The sequence below is a fragment of the Mirounga angustirostris genome, unplaced genomic scaffold (assembly GCF_029215605.1).
Source record: "Mirounga angustirostris isolate CCGP_5_RB_7025 unplaced genomic scaffold, mMirAng1.0.hap1 SCAF_9, whole genome shotgun sequence".
Lineage (NCBI taxonomy): Eukaryota > Metazoa > Chordata > Mammalia > Carnivora > Phocidae > Mirounga > Mirounga angustirostris.
In genome coordinates, this window is record NW_026991717.1 from 18,723,385 (window position 1) to 18,741,084 (window position 17,700).

The 17,700-nt window shown below is 49.9% G+C and overlaps 1 protein-coding gene across 2 annotated transcripts in view; it reads right to left on the bottom strand.

Annotated features, from left to right (window-relative positions):
• Positions 1 to 9,594: 9,594 nt before the first annotated feature.
• ADAMTS17 (ADAM metallopeptidase with thrombospondin type 1 motif 17) overlaps positions 9,595 to 17,700 on the bottom strand; it is a 343,861-nt gene continuing 335,755 nt past the window's right edge. For both annotated transcript variants that reach the window (XM_064569986.1, XM_064569985.1), the window contains exons 22-23: positions 13,684 to 13,861; positions 9,595 to 12,525 (exon numbers count right to left, since the gene is read on the bottom strand). In XM_064569986.1, the coding sequence (XP_064426056.1) occupies positions 12,356 to 12,525; positions 13,684 to 13,861 (348 nt within the window). In that variant the 3' untranslated portion in view covers positions 9,595 to 12,355. The remainder of the gene's footprint in view (positions 12,526 to 13,683; positions 13,862 to 17,700) is intronic.

The following is a 17,700-nucleotide window of genomic DNA, read 5'->3' on the forward strand; positions in this document are numbered from 1 at the left end:
TGCTTAAACACAACCTATTGACCCATCTGCTCCCCTCCCGTGAAACCCACCCAGCCAGGCAAATGGGTCCCAGGGTGTCCACCTGTGGGTCCTGCCTGAATCCTCCAGATATAATGTATTAATAGCATATTTAAGGTAGAGCATGGCCAGCAGATCAGGAGAAGATTGCCAATGAAAAGAGAGTTTGTTGTTATTCACAGTTCCCAAAAGGGGGGTGCAGGGCCCCATGGGAAGCACTAGGGTCAGTCAGGAGGCAGATGAAGTTGATGTAGACAAAAGCCTTTACTGTGGTTTCTGTGGGAAGGAATGGGCAAGGCAGGGTGAGCAGGCTTAGGATTGCCTTGTTTGAATAATACCAGTGGGCTCTGGAGTATAGGATTTGTCCCTCGTTGCTTGAAAGCTCGTCCTGAGGTGATTAGGGCAGGAGGAGAGTGGCGCAGAGTATTCGAGTGAGAGCCTCACGAAGAAGGTAGCTGTGGGTGTGGTATGGTGGTTGGGGATTGGTTGGTTTGCATGTGAAAAGCACACTCTTGGACAGTCTATCCTGGGGTATCCAGATGAGCAAGTGTCTAGGGATTGGTTAGCCCTGGGTGGGGAGCTCTGTCCCACTATTCAGCTCTGTATTTGTAGTGCAAAGCAGCCATAGACAATATATATATATACAGACTGGCATGCTTGTTCCAATAAAACTTTATTTATAAACAAAAGCAAATAGGCAGTGGGAGGGAATTGGCTGTTGGGCCATAGTTTGCAGACTCCTGGCTCAGAGAGTTTGGTGTCCACAGGCAAGCATGCACAGGGTATGGGAGGGGGATGGAGAGACAGGGCTGGAGGCTGGACAGCATGTTGCCTTGAGAGTGAGCTGGGTGTTGAGCTTCAAGTAGGGAAGCAGTCAAGGGAGCCCTTATTAGACTTCAGAGAGTTGCTTTGGTATTAGAATGGTGGCCGGAGGGGGCAAGACTAGCCAGGAGGCAACTGCAATGAGCCTGAGCCAGAACAGTGTCCACTGGGGGTGGTGAAGAAGGACAGACTGAAGGGAATTTAAAGGACAGAAAGTGACAGGACCTGTGAATATCCTGTCTATGGGCTGGTTCTCAGGTTTCTGGCTTTTAGAAGAATGGGTGGATGGTGGGGCCACTCATTGTGATGAGCAGGCCTGGGGAGGGGCCATGAACATGAGAATTGACCCCTGCTCATTGTGGGAGACTCTGGAGAAGGGTGAAGATGAGCTTCCCACTGCACGTTCCATGGGACACCAACAGGTGAGCTAAGCATAAGGAGGTATGGTTGCTCTCGGCCCTTGAGGATATAATTCCATTTCCTTCTTGTACCTGCTGTCAGTTAGCTGTTATTCCTCTGGGGTTAGGTGTCTTTCCTCTTTGGTTGCTTCTAATTTCCTTTTCATCCTTATTTCTTTTTTAAAAATGTTTTATTTATTTATTCATGAGAGTCAGAGAGAGAGAGAGAGAGGCAGAGGCAGAGGGAGAAGCAGGCTCCCCGCCTAGCAGTGAGCCCGATGCGGGACTCGATCCCAGGACCCTGGGATCATGACCTGAGCCAAAGGCAGACGCTCAACCATCTGAGCCACCCAGGTGCCCCTCATCCTTATTTCTGCAGTTTCACTACGATGTGTGAGGTATAGATTTATTTCTATTTATTCTGTTCAGCATTTGTGGCAACTTTTTTTTTTTTTAAAGATTTTATTTATTTATCAGAGAGAGAGACAGACAGAAGCAGGCAGAGGGAGAAGCAGGCTCCTTGCTGAGCCTGAGCCGAAGGCAGAGGCTTAACCGACTGAGCCACCCAGGTGTCCCTTGTGGCAACTTTTGATACAAAAACTCATGACTTAATTTTTTTTTTTTTTAATTTTAAAAACTGATGACTTTCATCAATTCTTGGCCATCCTATCTCTCCAAATATGGCTTCTCTGCCATTTCTTCTATTCTCATCTTGGGAACTCCTATGAGACAAAAGTTGATACCTTTCAAATTGTTCTCACTCTGTCTTAATGACACTTTCAGTAAAACCAACCAAACAAACCCAGAAAAATTTCATTTCTCAATACTGCCTTTTAGGTAAAATTCTTCAATCCTACCTTCCAATCACGAATACTCTGATTCCTTCAGCGTTACAGTTTATCCAGTGTTTTGAGTTTTTCATTGTAATGACTTTGCTTATTAATTACAAGTTTTCTTGTTGGCTCTTTTTCCTATCCTCTTGGTTTTGTTTCATGATTTCCTGTTCCTTTGAAAATGTATGCTACTCCTTGATTTATCTCTTTGGGCATCCTAAAATAGCCATGTCAGAGTCTGGCTTACATCTGCAACTGGCTATGTGCAGATAGGTATGTCCATCCACCATGGCTAGGTGGCATGGTCTAGACAGCAAGCCGCACAGGACTATCCAGTGTGGTTTGACCCATCGATAGCTTGGAAAGCACAAGTAATGTCATTATGAAGTGACACTGGTGATCAGTGCAATGCTGGAGGCAGAGAAGTCATTTCATGGTGCTTACAAGGGAGGCACTCAAACTTTGAGAACTTGGCTTTGCTGAATTACAGCCATCTGAAAGACAGCGGATCTGATTACTCCGTGGGCAGAGGTTTGTTTATCCTAAATGCTGAGCCAATGGCCCTATTAGTTTTGAACTGAGTTACATATTTTTCCACATTTGGGCAGAGCCACTATTTGCCAAGAGAAGGGTACATACAACAACATATTGTTATGTTTCTTCAAGGACAGGGGACTGTGCATCATCACTCATCCTTCCCTCCACCTTACAGTCACCACACTGCCCCATCAAAGTGTATTGACTTACACTGTAAAATGGTCATTTAGTATAGAAGTCATGATATAAACAAATTTGATACTCCATCATTTGTACATTGAGATGGGTGTTGCATTTGCCTTGGGAGCCTCTGTCCTAATTGAGCCATGTGGCCACTGCTCCAGAGGACACAGGGATCCTGCTGAAATTGCTTTAGGGCCATTATATAAGGCACACCAGAATGTTCCAAGTTAACCAACCCTGCGGTCACACTTCACATGTAGGCATTGTGTATATTCATGTATGTCCATTAGATATATACAGAATACAAATGAAATATATTATAATGTAATATATAGTGATATAATTATTTTATAAAAAACAATATTGGCAAAAATCATTACCACATCAAACCAACATTGCTGAACATTTGCAACACTCTCTCTTCCCTTTACTGAATTCCAATTTAATAAAAAGACATCTGGCTTCCATTGAAGTTTCAAAAATTTTCTGTATTTGATAGGTCAACAATTACAATAGTATGTTGACCTTGCGATATACTATTTTAATAATGTGTTAATACATAGCAATCTTTGGATGGAACTTCCAGAATTGCTATTTTATAACCATCAACTGGCATGTTAAAACTAACCTCAGTGGCAAGAAAGCCAATTGCTGATGTGTATCATTAGCCAAAGGAATGTTGCACGTGTGATCGGCACACACAGAATTAAGCTGGAAGTGAGCGTCGGGAGACTTCTAAAACTTCTAAAGAACAGTTAGTTTGCAAGGATTCTGGGTGAGTGGTTTGAGAGTGAACTTTTAAAGGGTACTCAGTCATCTAAAGACTCAGTGGAAACTCAGTCCCTAGAGGAACTCACTCTTCCCTGGAGACCCATGAGTGGGCCCTCAGTGAAAGTTTCTACATCAACAACGGGCCCAAAGTCAGAAATGCACTATCATCCGAAACTGGAAGGAGTGGTAAAATGTAGACAGTGACCAAGAAAAAAGGAGTGAAGGAGGGATGGGTAGAGGAAGGGAGAGAGAGAATAAATAAATGTAACCCAAGAAGGAGACAGAAAGTAAGATAAAAAGATGGCAAGCATGGAGAAGAGAGAATGTTGAACACAGAGAATGAAGAGGAGAGAGAGGCTATGGAAGGAGCAGGGAGGAGCCTGTTGAGACCGCAGGGACACTCCTTTTCCCTGAGCCTCATTTAGGCCAACCTGCACGTCTGTGCACATAATGTCTGTGTGTTGGACCTTGGGAAGGGGCAGTCACGGGGTGGGGCCCAAGGTAGCCCTGCTATGTGCTGATCTGCATCCTCATCCCTCTGCTGGAAAGGAGTTTTGTTTTAGCTTGACTGGGCTCTATCTACTAAAGGACCCTTTGATTCACTGGGTCATTTACATTTTTCCTATAGAAGGATAGAGTCCCCCAGACCTGAGTAGCTAGTTTTTTCCAAGGAAATCCCAGCATTCTCCTAAGGAATTCTAAGAGGAAAACCTAATTTCTTTGTCATTTTTGAAAGTTATCCCCTGAAATGCTGAAGCTCCCTGGGTTCTTTTTTTTTTTTTAAGATTTGTTTCAGGGAGGGGCGCCTGGGTGGCTCAGTTGGTTAAGCGACTGCCTTCGGCTCAGGTCATGATCCTGGAGTCCCTGGATCGAGTCCCGCATCAGGATCCCTGCTCAGTAGGGAGCCTGCTTCTCCCTCTGACCCTCCCCCCTCTCATGTGCTCTCTGTCTCTCATTCTCTCTGTCTCAAATAAATAAATAAAATCTTAAAAAAAAAAAAAAGATTTGTTTCAGGGAGAGAGCGAGCGAGAGAGAACGAGCAGTGGGGAGGGGCAGAGGAAGAGGGAGAGAGAAACCCAAGCAGTCTCCACACTGAGCTCAGAGCCAGGCATGGGGCTTGATCTCACGACCCTGAGATCAGACCTGAGATCAGACCTGGGCAGAAACCAAGAGTCGGATGCCCAACCAACTGGGCTACCAGGCGCCCCAAAGCTGCTTGGGCTCTAGAAGGGGCTGTTTTTCTGAGAAGGGCTTCAAAATCAAGGGGATGACAATCTCATAGTGGATGGGGGAGTAACGAGTGTCCTTCGTACAGGAAACCCCACAGTGAGCACCCACGTTGCATTGCATCCCAGCCTGCAGGCACATGAGCCTATCCTGACAACTCCTGGAGCCTCACAGTTAAACTTTTATTCCAGAAGCACCAGATGGTGGCGCCCCATCAAGCTTTACAAGGATCTTCACCAAACCTCAGACTCTTTGCCTCCTGAATCTGTCACTCTACTGTTCCAAAGATGAAATGAAAAGGAGAGAAAACAGCTTCTAGATCACCATGGCAACCATCTGGAAACACCTGTCTCTGTTGGCAAGGGGTGGCTGAAAAGGGGGAGAATTTGAAAACCTGCAAACATCTTGTTTTCATTGACTTACAGCTAGTTGTCCAAATATTTGCATCACTCGAGGTATATGCAAAAAAAAAAAAAAAAATCATTGAATTTAGAGTGCACTTCTTTTATCGAGTACAAACATCTTCTGGTGCAATCCTGAACTTATCTGAAAATAATCTAAGTAATGTAAGTTGTAACCAGCAAAGGGGAAGTGTGTTCACTTAGTGCATGCACATTCTGGGCCCTGGGGATGTGGAGATACACGGGAGGCATGTGTTTTCTACCCTGGTGGCACTTACCTTCTAGATGGGCAGACAGACAACATGCTAGTTAAACAGGTTAACAGACTAGTGATAGGTTATGGTAAGAACTGAGGAGGGAACAAAGATGGCTGCCGCGACTGGGAAGTCACTTCAGAGTTCATAACATTTCAGCTGAGGCATGAGGGATGTAGATAATCAGCCATGGGAAGAACTGGGGTTGGGGACAGGTGGGGACAACACAAGTAATAGGACCTGCAAAGGCCCAAAGTGGGGAAGAGGGTGGAGGATCGTCAGACAGAAGGAGGCCGTGTGGCTGATGTGGGTGTGAGCACGACCATGTGGGAGGTGAGGACAGCAGGGGCAAGATCACACAGGGCCTTGAGATGAGAAAACTCCAGGGGTAAGAAGCTATTGAAGGGCTTTAAATGGGGGAATGCCAGGATTTATGTTCAGGAGATACTGCTTTGACTGACATGTGGAGAATGTATTGGAAAGAGCCAGAAATGAGGGAGGGAGATGGTCAGGAAGCTTTTGCAGGGTCCTGGTGGGAGTCTGTGACTCGGTGCCTAGTGGTGGCAGAGACAGATGGAGAAGCAGACAGACTAGAGGCATAATTTTGAGGTAGAACCAGTGGTATTTATGGCTACTTTGGACTAGGGATAGAAAGGGAATAGATAATAAATGGAGTCTTGGTCCAGGTTTGGTTCCTAGTGGGCCCAGTGATTCCTTACGGTCACCAGTGATCATTCCTCCTGTCCCTGAATGCGCACTTGGAATGGATTAACTTGGCCTCTGGAACAAGGCACTATTGTCTTGGGGAAGGCCAAGTGGAAGCCTGAGAAACTGCCTCCCTGTCTCCAGGCAAGAAAGTAAGTCAATAGGAATATTGCAACCCAGTGAGGGTGGCATATGTGAGCGTCATGCTGAAGGACCTAAAGAATGCAGGGGAGGTTATCCCATCATATATATCCCCATCAAAGTCATCAGTCGAGCCCTCACCAAATTTAGATTTGGTCCTGTCATATAACAGTGGACTACCACAGCTTTAACCACTGTCATAGAATTAGCCACAAATGGACTGCTGTGCCAGATGTGGTATTTTTTCTAGAGCTGATTGACAAGGTTCAAGATACAAGGTATAGGATTATGAAGCTAGGAAACACATTCTTTTCCATCTCTGTTGGAGAGAAAGACCAGAGTAATTCACGCTCACGTGTGACAGACAGCAGTAGCCATCAGGTGCAGCCTCCTCCAAGGGCTATGTTAACACTCTGTTAGGATGTAGCCCCAGAAGGCCTGGACTGCCCAGACCCTCCGCAGAATCCACACTGATCCACTGTATCCATGATATCCTGTTAATCAGACCAGACAAGCAAGAAGAGGCATGTAAATTGGAGGCCTTAGTAGGATACCTGTGCTCTAGCAGGTGGGAGATAATTACTGTGAATATTCAAAGACACATGGTATCAGTGAAATGTTTAGGAGTCCAGAGGTCTAGAGTGTGCCAGGACACCCCCTCCGAAGGGAAGAGCACTTGACTGCATTTTGCTTCCCCTACCATTAAGAATGAATCACAACAAAGAGCAAGTGTCGTTGGCTTCCGGAGGCAGTCCCAGGAGAATCACTCGCCAGCAGTAGGGCTAGGACTAATGGAGCCGGTCACATGTGCCATGCTGGACTTTAGAACTGCTATGGACAGTGGATACCATGTGCTTGCCCTTTCCCTCCTTTTAAATAGAGAGTATCTACTTCAGTTCTCCTGTGTCCATCCCACCATTTTCTCTTGGGTGTTGGAGGTTGTGAGGAGCCAATGTCTCTTTTGAGTTCCCTGGTCTTTATAGTGAGAGAAATAGTGTTCAAGAAGCTCTCCCTGAGGGAGCTGTACACAGGAGGAAGGCAACCTGCACCTGCACTTGACTTAGATCATGAGATCCAGGGCTTTGACCCTGACCATGATGTTGAAATGGGATGCAGCTCTAAGGAAAGAGTGAGTGTATTCTGCATGTGGGGGTATGCGAATCTTCCTCCAAATGGCTAAACATTTCTCATCTCACCTGCTCTTCTAGAGCCTTGCCACTCTTCCCAGCAAGAGATGGACTCTTCATCCCGTCCCCGTGGACTTATGTGAGCCTTTGTGACTGCCGTAACTATTAGAGGATGGTGGACGTGACACCGTGTAACTTTTGAGTTGTCGCATGAAGTGACACAGCTTCATGAGAGTCATGCTCTCTCTCAGAGTGCTGCCCACTGCAACCCTGCCATTGTGCTTCAGGTTGCCACACAGCCCCTCGGAGAGGTCACGTGTAGGTGTTCTGGCTGAAAGTCCCAGCTGAGGTTCTTAGGACCAGCATTGTTTGCCAGATAAGCAAGCATGGGAGCCTTCTGATAATCCCAGCCTCTACTTGGGCTTTGAACTGCCCCAGCTAATGTCACATGGAGCAGAGGTGGGCCGTCCCCACCAAGTGTCAGATTTGGGATAACTCTGAAGGGCCATCCCAGTCCCAGAGCTTCCCACAGGGTTGCCTGTGCACACGGAGAGGTCATGTATGAACATGGAGGTCAAGAGAGAGGTCAGGGTCAAAGGTGTTAATTGGGGAGATACCAGAACATGCTTGGTTTTCAAAGTCTCAGGTCTGGATGACATGACCTATGGAGAAAGTATTTAGAGAGATAGGGGTTAGGGCTGAACCCTGGGGCATTCCTTCGCCTACAGCTGGCTGAGAAAGGAGAGCTAGGAAGGAGCTGAAGGAGGAGACAAGTCAGGAGACAGTGGTCCAGAAGCTTCGAGAAGAGGATGTCCCAAAGGATAGGGGCTGCTGAGGACAAGATACAACGGAGCATCTGAGGGTCCGGTGACACAAGAATACTGTGTTAATGTAGGACAGGGGCACGAGCCAGTGGAGTGGTCTGGAGAGTTCATGGAAGTTCCAACCCCAACCCTTCTTTCCTGTGTCCAGAGGCCAATCAAATCCACAAAGGAGGTCCTGACCTTTCCCTTCTTGGAGTTCCTGCAGCTCTCGCTCATTCTCTATTGTCCGGGGCTCCAGGCTTGTCTGCTCAGTGGGGCTTTGGGCTTCTGAGCTGGTCTTTTGTTGTGTTATCATCAGTTCCAGGGAGTGCTTGGTTCCTACTAGAAACCCACTCAACACTCGCTGAGCGAGAGCTTGTCAATTTCACCACCAAACAAGTTGCTGAGGGCCACCCAGGAATCGTAGCTGCTCCTGGAGAAACAACATACCATCGGGGCTGTTGGAAGTTCCAGAGTGATCAGAGCTCTCAGAGAAAGGAGGAGAAGATACCAACAGATCTCCGAGGTAGGCGGCTGATGATTAATGAGAATTAACACGAGCAACAGCCTTGTGTTTCCTGGCAACTGGGGGTGCCGTGGGCACTTTGCTGTCTGTTAAACAAATGGTCTTTACTTCAGGGAATTTCTGGGGGCTGCTCCAACATTCAAAGGAGGCGCTCTCTGTCGAATGGAGCTCCGAGTGCTTGGCTGGGGAGCTCTTTCTCCTTGATGCCAGAAGGAGATGAACCGCCTCCCCCCACCCAGGAGAAGGAGCAGTGACATCCCTGCTCCTCGTCAAGCCCAGACAGGGTCCCACAATGTGGTACCCTTGCCGTGTCCTCAGCCTGGGAGGACTGCAGGGCCGGGGCTCCGCCTCACCCCTGCACGAGGAGGGAAGCTGAATGGACCGTCGGCAGGGTGGGGGAGGAGGGGGCTAAAGGTGGCAAAGCAAGGTTGTAGGGAGCAGGTGCCCGTTCCGGCATGCCCAGGGCCCAGTCTGCGGGGGCACCGCACCAGGGGTCACTGTACCCCCACGGAGGGGCATGGGCATCTCTGCGAGCGAGGTAACTGCCGCTCTGTGTCAGAGAGACTCACGGCACAGCTGTCAGGCCTTCCTGTCCCCACCCAGGGCTTTGCACCCACACTGGGGTGAGGCCCGGGACGGGATGATTTGTTAGTGCTTGCTCGGGGAGGCCAGCCACCCGCCAGAACTGCATTTACCAGCGACCTCTGACACCGTCCACAGCTGTGGTCGGGACGCCGTTCCAGGCGAGCTACGGGACCACATGCCGAAGGACAGGCCTCCCTCCGTCAGCGCTCGAGGACTGGTTTTTGTCTTTTACTTCACAGACAGCTTAAAATTGTTATGGAAAAACATTTTATTAAAACATGTTCGACTCACTTCCAATGAAATGATTAATTTTTCATTTACAGTGGTGTCCAATGTTTGTCTTCTGTTCTTTTTTTTCTTTCAAAACCAGCACCAAAAAGTAAAACAACAATACCACGGGTACAGTACGTAATGTAAGTTAACTAATGGAAAATATATACACTGGACTCTGAAATGAAGAAAAGAGAGCAAAGCAATGATATTGCTGCCGAGGATCTTTCCCTGTGTTCTGATAATATCAAGCCATGGTCAAGTGAGAGGGTTTCATTTGTACCCACAAAAGTAGCACCATAAGGTCGTAAGACTCTGCATTTAGTAACACAATCGTGCAATCAAAAAGGTACAGTACTTGAGTGACAGTACAGGGTAGTGTTAATAAAGAAACGTCACTGTTGCGATCACAGGGTTTCAATGTCTTCTGTACAAGAGCGTCAGGCTGGCTTCGCTGACATTGGTCATTGCTTGTGCCATAAACAGAAGGCGGGCTGGGGGATTTCAGAGCAACAGTGCTCTGGCATGAGCTAAAAGAGGTCAAGAAAGACACCGACGGTGGGGGAACCAACGGGGTGTTGAATAAGAACCAAATCAGTTATCTGCCTTTTGAAGGTGTGAGGCCCTTGCCAGATGCATCCAGTGGATACGGTCAAGGGACCCAGTGGGGGGTAATTCAGAGCACCAGGGAAAGGGCTCGCCTCTGGGCTTGCCCAGCTTGGGTACGAGGGTGCGCATGAGCAAACAAGGCTGCCCTGGCTTCCTTAGCTGGCCATCCTGGCTCTGCTCCTCAGTGTCTGAGGCTGCCATCTTTCTGATGTTTTGTGGTGAAGCTGAGCCCGCTGGGGGCTGGGGGGAACACGGAACCCTAGCTCCCCAAGAATTTGAGTGTTTTGTGGAATGGGGTTTGTGGGATTCTGTTGGTGGCCAAGCCTGAGCTGGGGAGGATAGCATTTTGCTCAGGCTCCGGTGCAACCATTGGGGGTTGCGGGGGGGGGGGGGGGGTTACGCTGCAGGGTGGATCACTCCATCCTGGCATTCTTTCAGTCTTTTACACACAGCACTCAAGCAGGTTTCTTGATACTTCTCGTTGATTCGAGTGGAACCGCACACATTTCTTGTCATCCCTACCACTTCTCTGTCTCTGGAATATGAAAAATCATACACTGAAACAGCCTTAAGCTAGCCCTAAAGTTGTGACATCATCAAAAACAAAAGCAGATACATGAACACAGCACCAATAAATCAGGAAGTCCTTGGAGCTGACCCCAGGGAGATCGACATACATGAGGCGCCCTGGCCGCAATCAGAGAGGCAAAGGCGGGGGGTTTATCACGGTAAAGTCCTTGAACGTAAGCACCATCAAACACCCACCAAGTCGCTGAGTGAAACAGGCCTCCTGGCATCTAGAGTCTCTCCCTCCCAGCTCCCAAAGTGGGCAGGGTCCCACCGTCTTCTGTACTCTTGTCGTTTGTCCAGGCTTCTGGAGAGGGCGCGGCTCTGTTTCGAGGGGCTGCTGGAGGGAAAGACTTTCTTCGTGCTTTTCTGAGAGTCATCCTTGCCTTACTAAGAAGATGGGTCAAGGACAACGCGTGACAGTGATGGGTCCCGCAAGGTCTGGGCTATGGGAAGGCGCGGTGGTTGTGCAGTGATCCTGGCCGGGGGGCCCTCCTCCACGGATCCTGGCACACCAGGCTGAGTGGCTTCTGGAGGAAATCAGTCCCGGGCCAGGGCGAAGTAGCCAGAGGTTCTAGAAAGAATCAACTTTAGGTAGATGGCCAAGGTCAACGGGAAGCAAAGCTTTACGAAGTACTGCCTGGAGTAGAGGCCCCCAGAAGGTAGAGGGGCCCTACACCCCGGATGAAGCTGTCCTGAGCTCACCTTTATGCCAGGAACCAGTCCCATCCCCCAAATTAACATACATCCCATTTCATAGCACCTTGAAGAAAGACTTTGTTTCCTGATGCGGTGGACAGTAGAGTATAGAAATTAAATGCCTCCCCAAACCCAGACACTTCCAGAATATTCTCCCCAACACAGGTGGTATGCAGAACTACGTGGCCTTGGCATCCTTGGCTGATAGAGATTCAAACTGTCAGGGACAAGACTTCCAAGATGAGGCCCACGATCTAGAGAACATGTTTTCAGAGATGCGCCGGGAGGCAAAATGCTGACTCTTGTGTGGTCAAGAAGGGCTCCGGCAGCCTGGTCCTCTCAGGAGAAGCCATTAGCAGAGGCTTGCTGACATCTGTCCTTCCTTCCAGGGTGCCGCCGGCTTTCAGAATAAAGCCTGTTTTAATGTAAAATGTCTCCTTTGGGGGATAATCCCCCCATGGCACGTCAAGCACCGGGAATTCAAACGTCAAAAGAAAGCCAAGACAGAAGTGCTCAATGACGTCTCTTTCTTTCGACAACGGTCTGTCAGAGGTGTTCCCTTTGAGGTACACGGAACCTTAGAAATGACAATAATTTTGTGACTCATGCCTATTTTTTCCTTACTGTAGAAAGCCATCCAGTGGCTGTTAACAATATATTAAGTACAAAAGCGCTAACAGCAAACGTCAAGTCCACGCTCAGGTTCTAAACGGCTGGATTCTTGGGACAGCCTTGTGGGTGAGTGGCGGTGTGCTCTGGGGGCGGGGGGGGGTCCCGGCCGCAGGACTGGTGTGCTCTCGGGTGGGCAGGCTTTCAGCTAGCCATGTCATCGGGATGCAGACCACGCGCTGGAGCGCCGGGGGACCGCTGGGCCCCGTGTCATGAGCTGGGCAAGGGTGGTGGTGGCTGGCGCATCTTGTTGGCATAGAAGTCCCTGCACGTCTGACAGCAGCGTTGGTACCACCGCATGTCCTGGCAGAGGTTCTTTTCTCGGATGACCCGGCAATACACCGTCCACTGGTCCCGTGTGCATTTGTAGGTCAGAGCGGCTAAGGGGATGGTGGGGAGAGAGAGAGCCCAGGGGTTACGGATGGCATGGGGACATCCTGATGCATGCACAGAGAGGGCTTGCGGGCTGACCCACTCTGGGGCTGCCCTCGCTCGCATGCTGGAGCCTTGCACGGACTCGAGGAAATATGCCCCCTGCCAGGGCCACGTGATGTCGCCTTTTTCTGCAGGGGACGCACTCCTGTGTCTAACCTGACCACCTGGCAGAGCATGGCGGTCTGGCTGCTTCCTCGGGGCAAGGGCACTGCGCACCCTACTTCTCAGCTAAGCAGCACCCACTGGTACTTTTTGGCGAAGGACGCCACCACCGCTGGCATTTATAAGAGAGGATGACATGGGGCAGTGGGCCTCAAAGGGCCCATCGAAGCAGAAGCTCACAGCGCAAGCAAGTGGCCTAAATCTCCTTCAGGGTCATCCTGCGGAGAGAAGGTCCTGCCGGAGGGAGGTCTCTGGAGCATCCCAAGGAGGTTTGTGCATGCAGAGCTTGCGAGTGCCCCTCTGCAAGCTCAAAGACCACCCCCCCCCAAGTAAAACAACTTAGAAGCCCCCTTTGTGTGGGTTGCATTCCAGCATTAGGGAAGGGGGCTCTGGGGAGGAAAATATTCCTTAGGGATTTCTATTTGGAAAAGCAGAGACTGTTAAAAGGAACCATTAAATCCGTGTTAAATGTTCCTCTTCTCCCTCCCATGCCACTGAATTCAAGACTCCAACCTATCACCACCTCTTTCTTCTCGAGCATCAGCTTAAGGAACATCACCAAGGTTTCGTGAATGACACCCCAGCTCCTTCATTTCTGGAAGAACGCCCCTCCCCTTGCACTCCTCATGCACGGGAGCCCCAAAACCTTAACGGGGAGCCATCAGCCTGTGTTCCTCACTGTTGGCAGAGTGCCTAGCTGGGCGCTCTCGGTGTTGTCTGAGGTCGCCGCTCGCAGACGTCTTTTTCATGACAAAGAATGAAATCCCATCTCTGAAACCTCTGACATTCTACAGAGCTGACAAGCGTTGGCCTCTCCGGGTTTTGGATAAGCCCCAAGGTGGGGGTGGGGGGCGCCTTCTGGCTTCTAGAACCACTACCACCAGGGGGGACTCACTGGCTGGGGGCGGCAGCGCCCTCCCCAGCCGCCTGGGGCCACTCACCGAGGCGAGGGGAGGTGATGGTGTTCACGTTGATCTTGTCATTGCAGACCTCCTGGTGGCACTGTCTGTAGGCTGCAGGCTTCAAGAGGGCGGGGCACTCGTTGCCATGGCGCCCGGTGACCTTGTGCATGCACTGCACCACGCGGGACTGAAGGCCCTTCCCACACGTCGAGGAGCACTGCCGGAGACAGGGACCGTCTGAGCTGGGGCCTAACCTGGGCCGAGCGGCCGTGACCATGGCTCTGCGAAGCAGCCGCCCCCGCGCCTGGCCCCCGCCTGTCATTCCCAGGTGCTTGGAGTAATGCGGGACGAGCGGGCTTGGCTGCACACCAGCTGCCTGACGGAGGCCTGTTTCAAGAATGTTCTTTGTCTCCCCAAATCCACATGTTGAAGCCTTAGCTCCCAAAGGGATGGGTTTTTTTTTTGGGGGGGGCACTTTGGGAGGTAATTAGGCTTAGATGAGGTCATAAGGGCAGAGCCTCCATGATGGGATTAGTGTCCTTATAAAAAGAGGAAGAGAGACCAGAGCCCTTCTTCCACCGCGTGAGGACACAGTGAGAAGGCAGCCTTCTGCGAGCTAGGAAGTGGGCCCTCGCCAAGAACCAAATCGGCCAGTACCTTGACCTTGGACTTCCCAGCCTCCAGAACCGGGACAAATAAATGTATGTTGTTTAAGCCCCCGCCCTCCCGCCCCGCCCCAGTCTATGGTATTTCATCTCAGCAGCCCAAGCTAAGACACAAGACAGTTGCTGAAATATTAAGTTACGAGGCTTGCATGTCACTTCCCACCCTCTCTACCCCTGTTCCAAGCAGAAAGCTGGGCTTCCAAATTCTTGAGCTGGCGCACAGGGTGGCTTGGTGGCTGGGCATGATGACCTCAGGCGTCTCCCCAGTGCTCTGTGCTACGTGAGGCTCTGGAGTCTTCCCCTGGCCTTGGTTATAGAGGGGAGCTCAGTCATGGGCGGGGTTGAATTTCCCGCAAGGCTGGAGAGTTGGGGCCCAGAATTAAGTGGGAGAAAAGGAAGTGCAACCTTTCTTGCATCATGGAGTCATGGAGTCACATATTATTTGTGGCTCACGGTTTTAACTCAGACACCAAGGCCCGAGTTGCTGGCACCTCCAGCCCTTGTAGACTTGGGTTTGCCAAGACCAGCCCAGCGTAACTCAGCAGACATCCCACTGAGTGTACTTGGTAGGACTTCCCCATGCAGTTCCTGCCTTCCTCCTGTCCCTCTCTGCACCCTTTTAAAGTATTCCACTGGGGAACCTGCCCGTTCCTCAGCTCCTCCGCCCTGATCCTGCTCTCCAAGCTCCTGGGCCCTTGCTTGCTCTCCCAGGAGCCCCAGGAACTGTCTTTCCAATAGGCTGGGCTCTTCCAGCCGGAAAGTCAGGTCCACAGGTGTACTCTCTCCATCTGGGATCCTCTAGCACCCACACCACCCATGATTTACGGGGTTCTGAGAGCATTCTGCAAAACTTTAATAAAGCAAAGGCCTCAGGTGCCACGGCCCAGCTGGAGTTCATGCCGGCACCTGGGGGTAAAGAGAGGGGCGCAGGGCCTGTCCTCTGAATGCCACATGGGGTGGCGATGCCAGGTGCCGTCTGGATCATGTGCCTCCCTTCCACCTGGAGGGCATCAAGGAGGGAGCTGGGCTCTGTTGCGGGGGATTACCTGATGAGTTTTTAAAAACCTCAATGTCCCAGGCCAATCGATCAGTATCCTTAGAAGGGGCACCCAGAGCTGAGAACCTCTGATTTGTCCAGAACTTCTGCCCAGTGTCCTGTGTAGAGTATAATGAGCTCTCTTTTCTTACAGTGAACTGGTGAGGATTCATATGCAAAAATGTATAATTAAGCCAGAACGGACATCCACCTACCGCCCTGCTGAGTTTATACACCGGTGACAGGTACGCTCGAATATGAGGGGGAGACGTATTTCGCTCAAAATGATTCTTGGAAAAGAGTAAATTGCCTTATACTTAAGTGAGAACAAAACCTGTCACAGTTCGGGGCAGGGATAAGGGGTGCCTTTAATTACTTGTAGCAAGATCACTTGGGGATTAAGGAAAAAAAAAAAGGAAGCAAAGAAATCTATCTCCTGGAGGCATGACTTCATAATCACAAATGAGGGAGGACGATCTAAGAAATGTTTAAAAATCACTTAAAAGCAAGCTGGTGAGGGGTTATACAAAGAGACTGGGAGTCCACACCAACAGAATGAAAGAAGGAAAAGGCTAAGGATCCTAACATAGTACAGAATCCCGCGAATGCAGAGCAGAGTCAGGCCAATGCAGAGCAAAGTCATGCAGACACAGCGCTAAGTGATGCCCCAGCTTGTGAGGGACAATCCAGTGACAGCAGCGCATACAGATTCCAAAAGAGGTGGCACCTCTGTGAACTCAGCAGTGACAGGTTATATCTGGGAGGCAGATGACTCTGAAGGCAGAGCGAGTGATCATGAAGACAGACCCGGCAAGTGTTTGGTTGCACCTTACTAAACTGCCCGTATTCACTCGTTTTTCACGCCGCACACCCAGCAGCTTCATCGGGTCTGACTTTATAATATGCTACAGAAAGAAGACAGCAATATTTCTAAGTTAAAATAGAAATATAAACCTTTAAATAGGAATGTGTAGCTACCCGAATGAATTTTGTATTTTAGGTAGGCATTTGACTCGTCCACCTCTACCATTAAAGACTCTTATATGTAAGTTGGTTGTAAAATTAAAAATAAACAAATAAAACCTGCTTCCTGGGAAAATGGGATTACCATGTACTTGGGACCCAGTATCTGTGCCTATTTGGCGCTAAACTGCGGATGTAGGGAAAAGAGATACCTATATGCATGCTGATCTAGAGGCAACATCAACATCCCTTTTCTCATCAGATCTTGACTCGGACCATGGGCCCTGGGGCCACCTGCTGCAGGAGACACGTCCATACGTGTTTTCATACTCCCTCTTGGAGAGGGGGTCCTTCCAGGGCAGGACAGACGGTGGCTGGGGCCCCAGGACACTGCACCGGCGAGTGGAGAAGGCTCCTGAAGCTATGCCTGTCTCGCTCCCATGGCACCCCATGACCACACAAGGTACCCAAGGCCCTGGCGGCTGGGCAGTCAGCCCGGCTGAGTCACTTCCTGACCAGGAACATCAGGAAGGGTTTCGATGTCTTTTGCAGGTGTTATTATTATGTATGTAAAAATCAGGGCAAGAACTCAATCCTGTGGGTCTATTCAAACCAAATGCAAAACTGACAAGGTCTCTGCCTGAAAGTGATCAATGACCATTGTAAAACTCAGGTGTCTGGGGTTGCCCTTGAAAAATGATTTCCCCTCTGAAAGTTCTTAGTCTTGTTTCACAGGCTCTAAGGCCGGTGGGGGAGGGGGATCAGGTGTGGGGGAAGGGAGAGCATTCACGACACGCCTGTGTATACAGATGGTGTGTTTGCTTATCCCGTGGGCTCGCTTGTAAGGTTCCACAATAGCGTGGAACATTCCACAACAGTCCTGAGGCTGCTGGCCACTGAGCTCAGTGGGGGTCAGTGTCTGGGCCAAGGTCACAGAGTTAGTAAGTGGCAGAGGAGGGACAGGACCCCAGCTGCCCCGTTTCATGGACCAAATTCCATCTTCCTGTATGAATTATGGCTTGACTAGCTGCACTGCAGACTCTATGCGAGCCAGGAAACAAAAAACTAGCTTACTGCCCAGGTCCTCCATTTGATTCATTATCTTTCCTAGCACAGCGTCACCGGCTTTTAATTTTCCAGCCCGGAGAAAACTGCTCCATGAGATCATGGAATGACCTCCAGAGTTCCTGCACAGAGACCAAAGTGTCTGTTCTCATGGCTCTCCTGCACCTCCATGAGGCAGGGCAGGGCCAGGTGACAGGCTGGGAGGTGACCCTAAGTGGGGGCACCTAGGGACCCTGCGGACCCTGCCCCTCATAGGGATTTGTCTTTCACATTAGGCTTTGCTAAATTTTTGCTGGCATCCTAGGGACTCTGTTCACACAGCTGTGA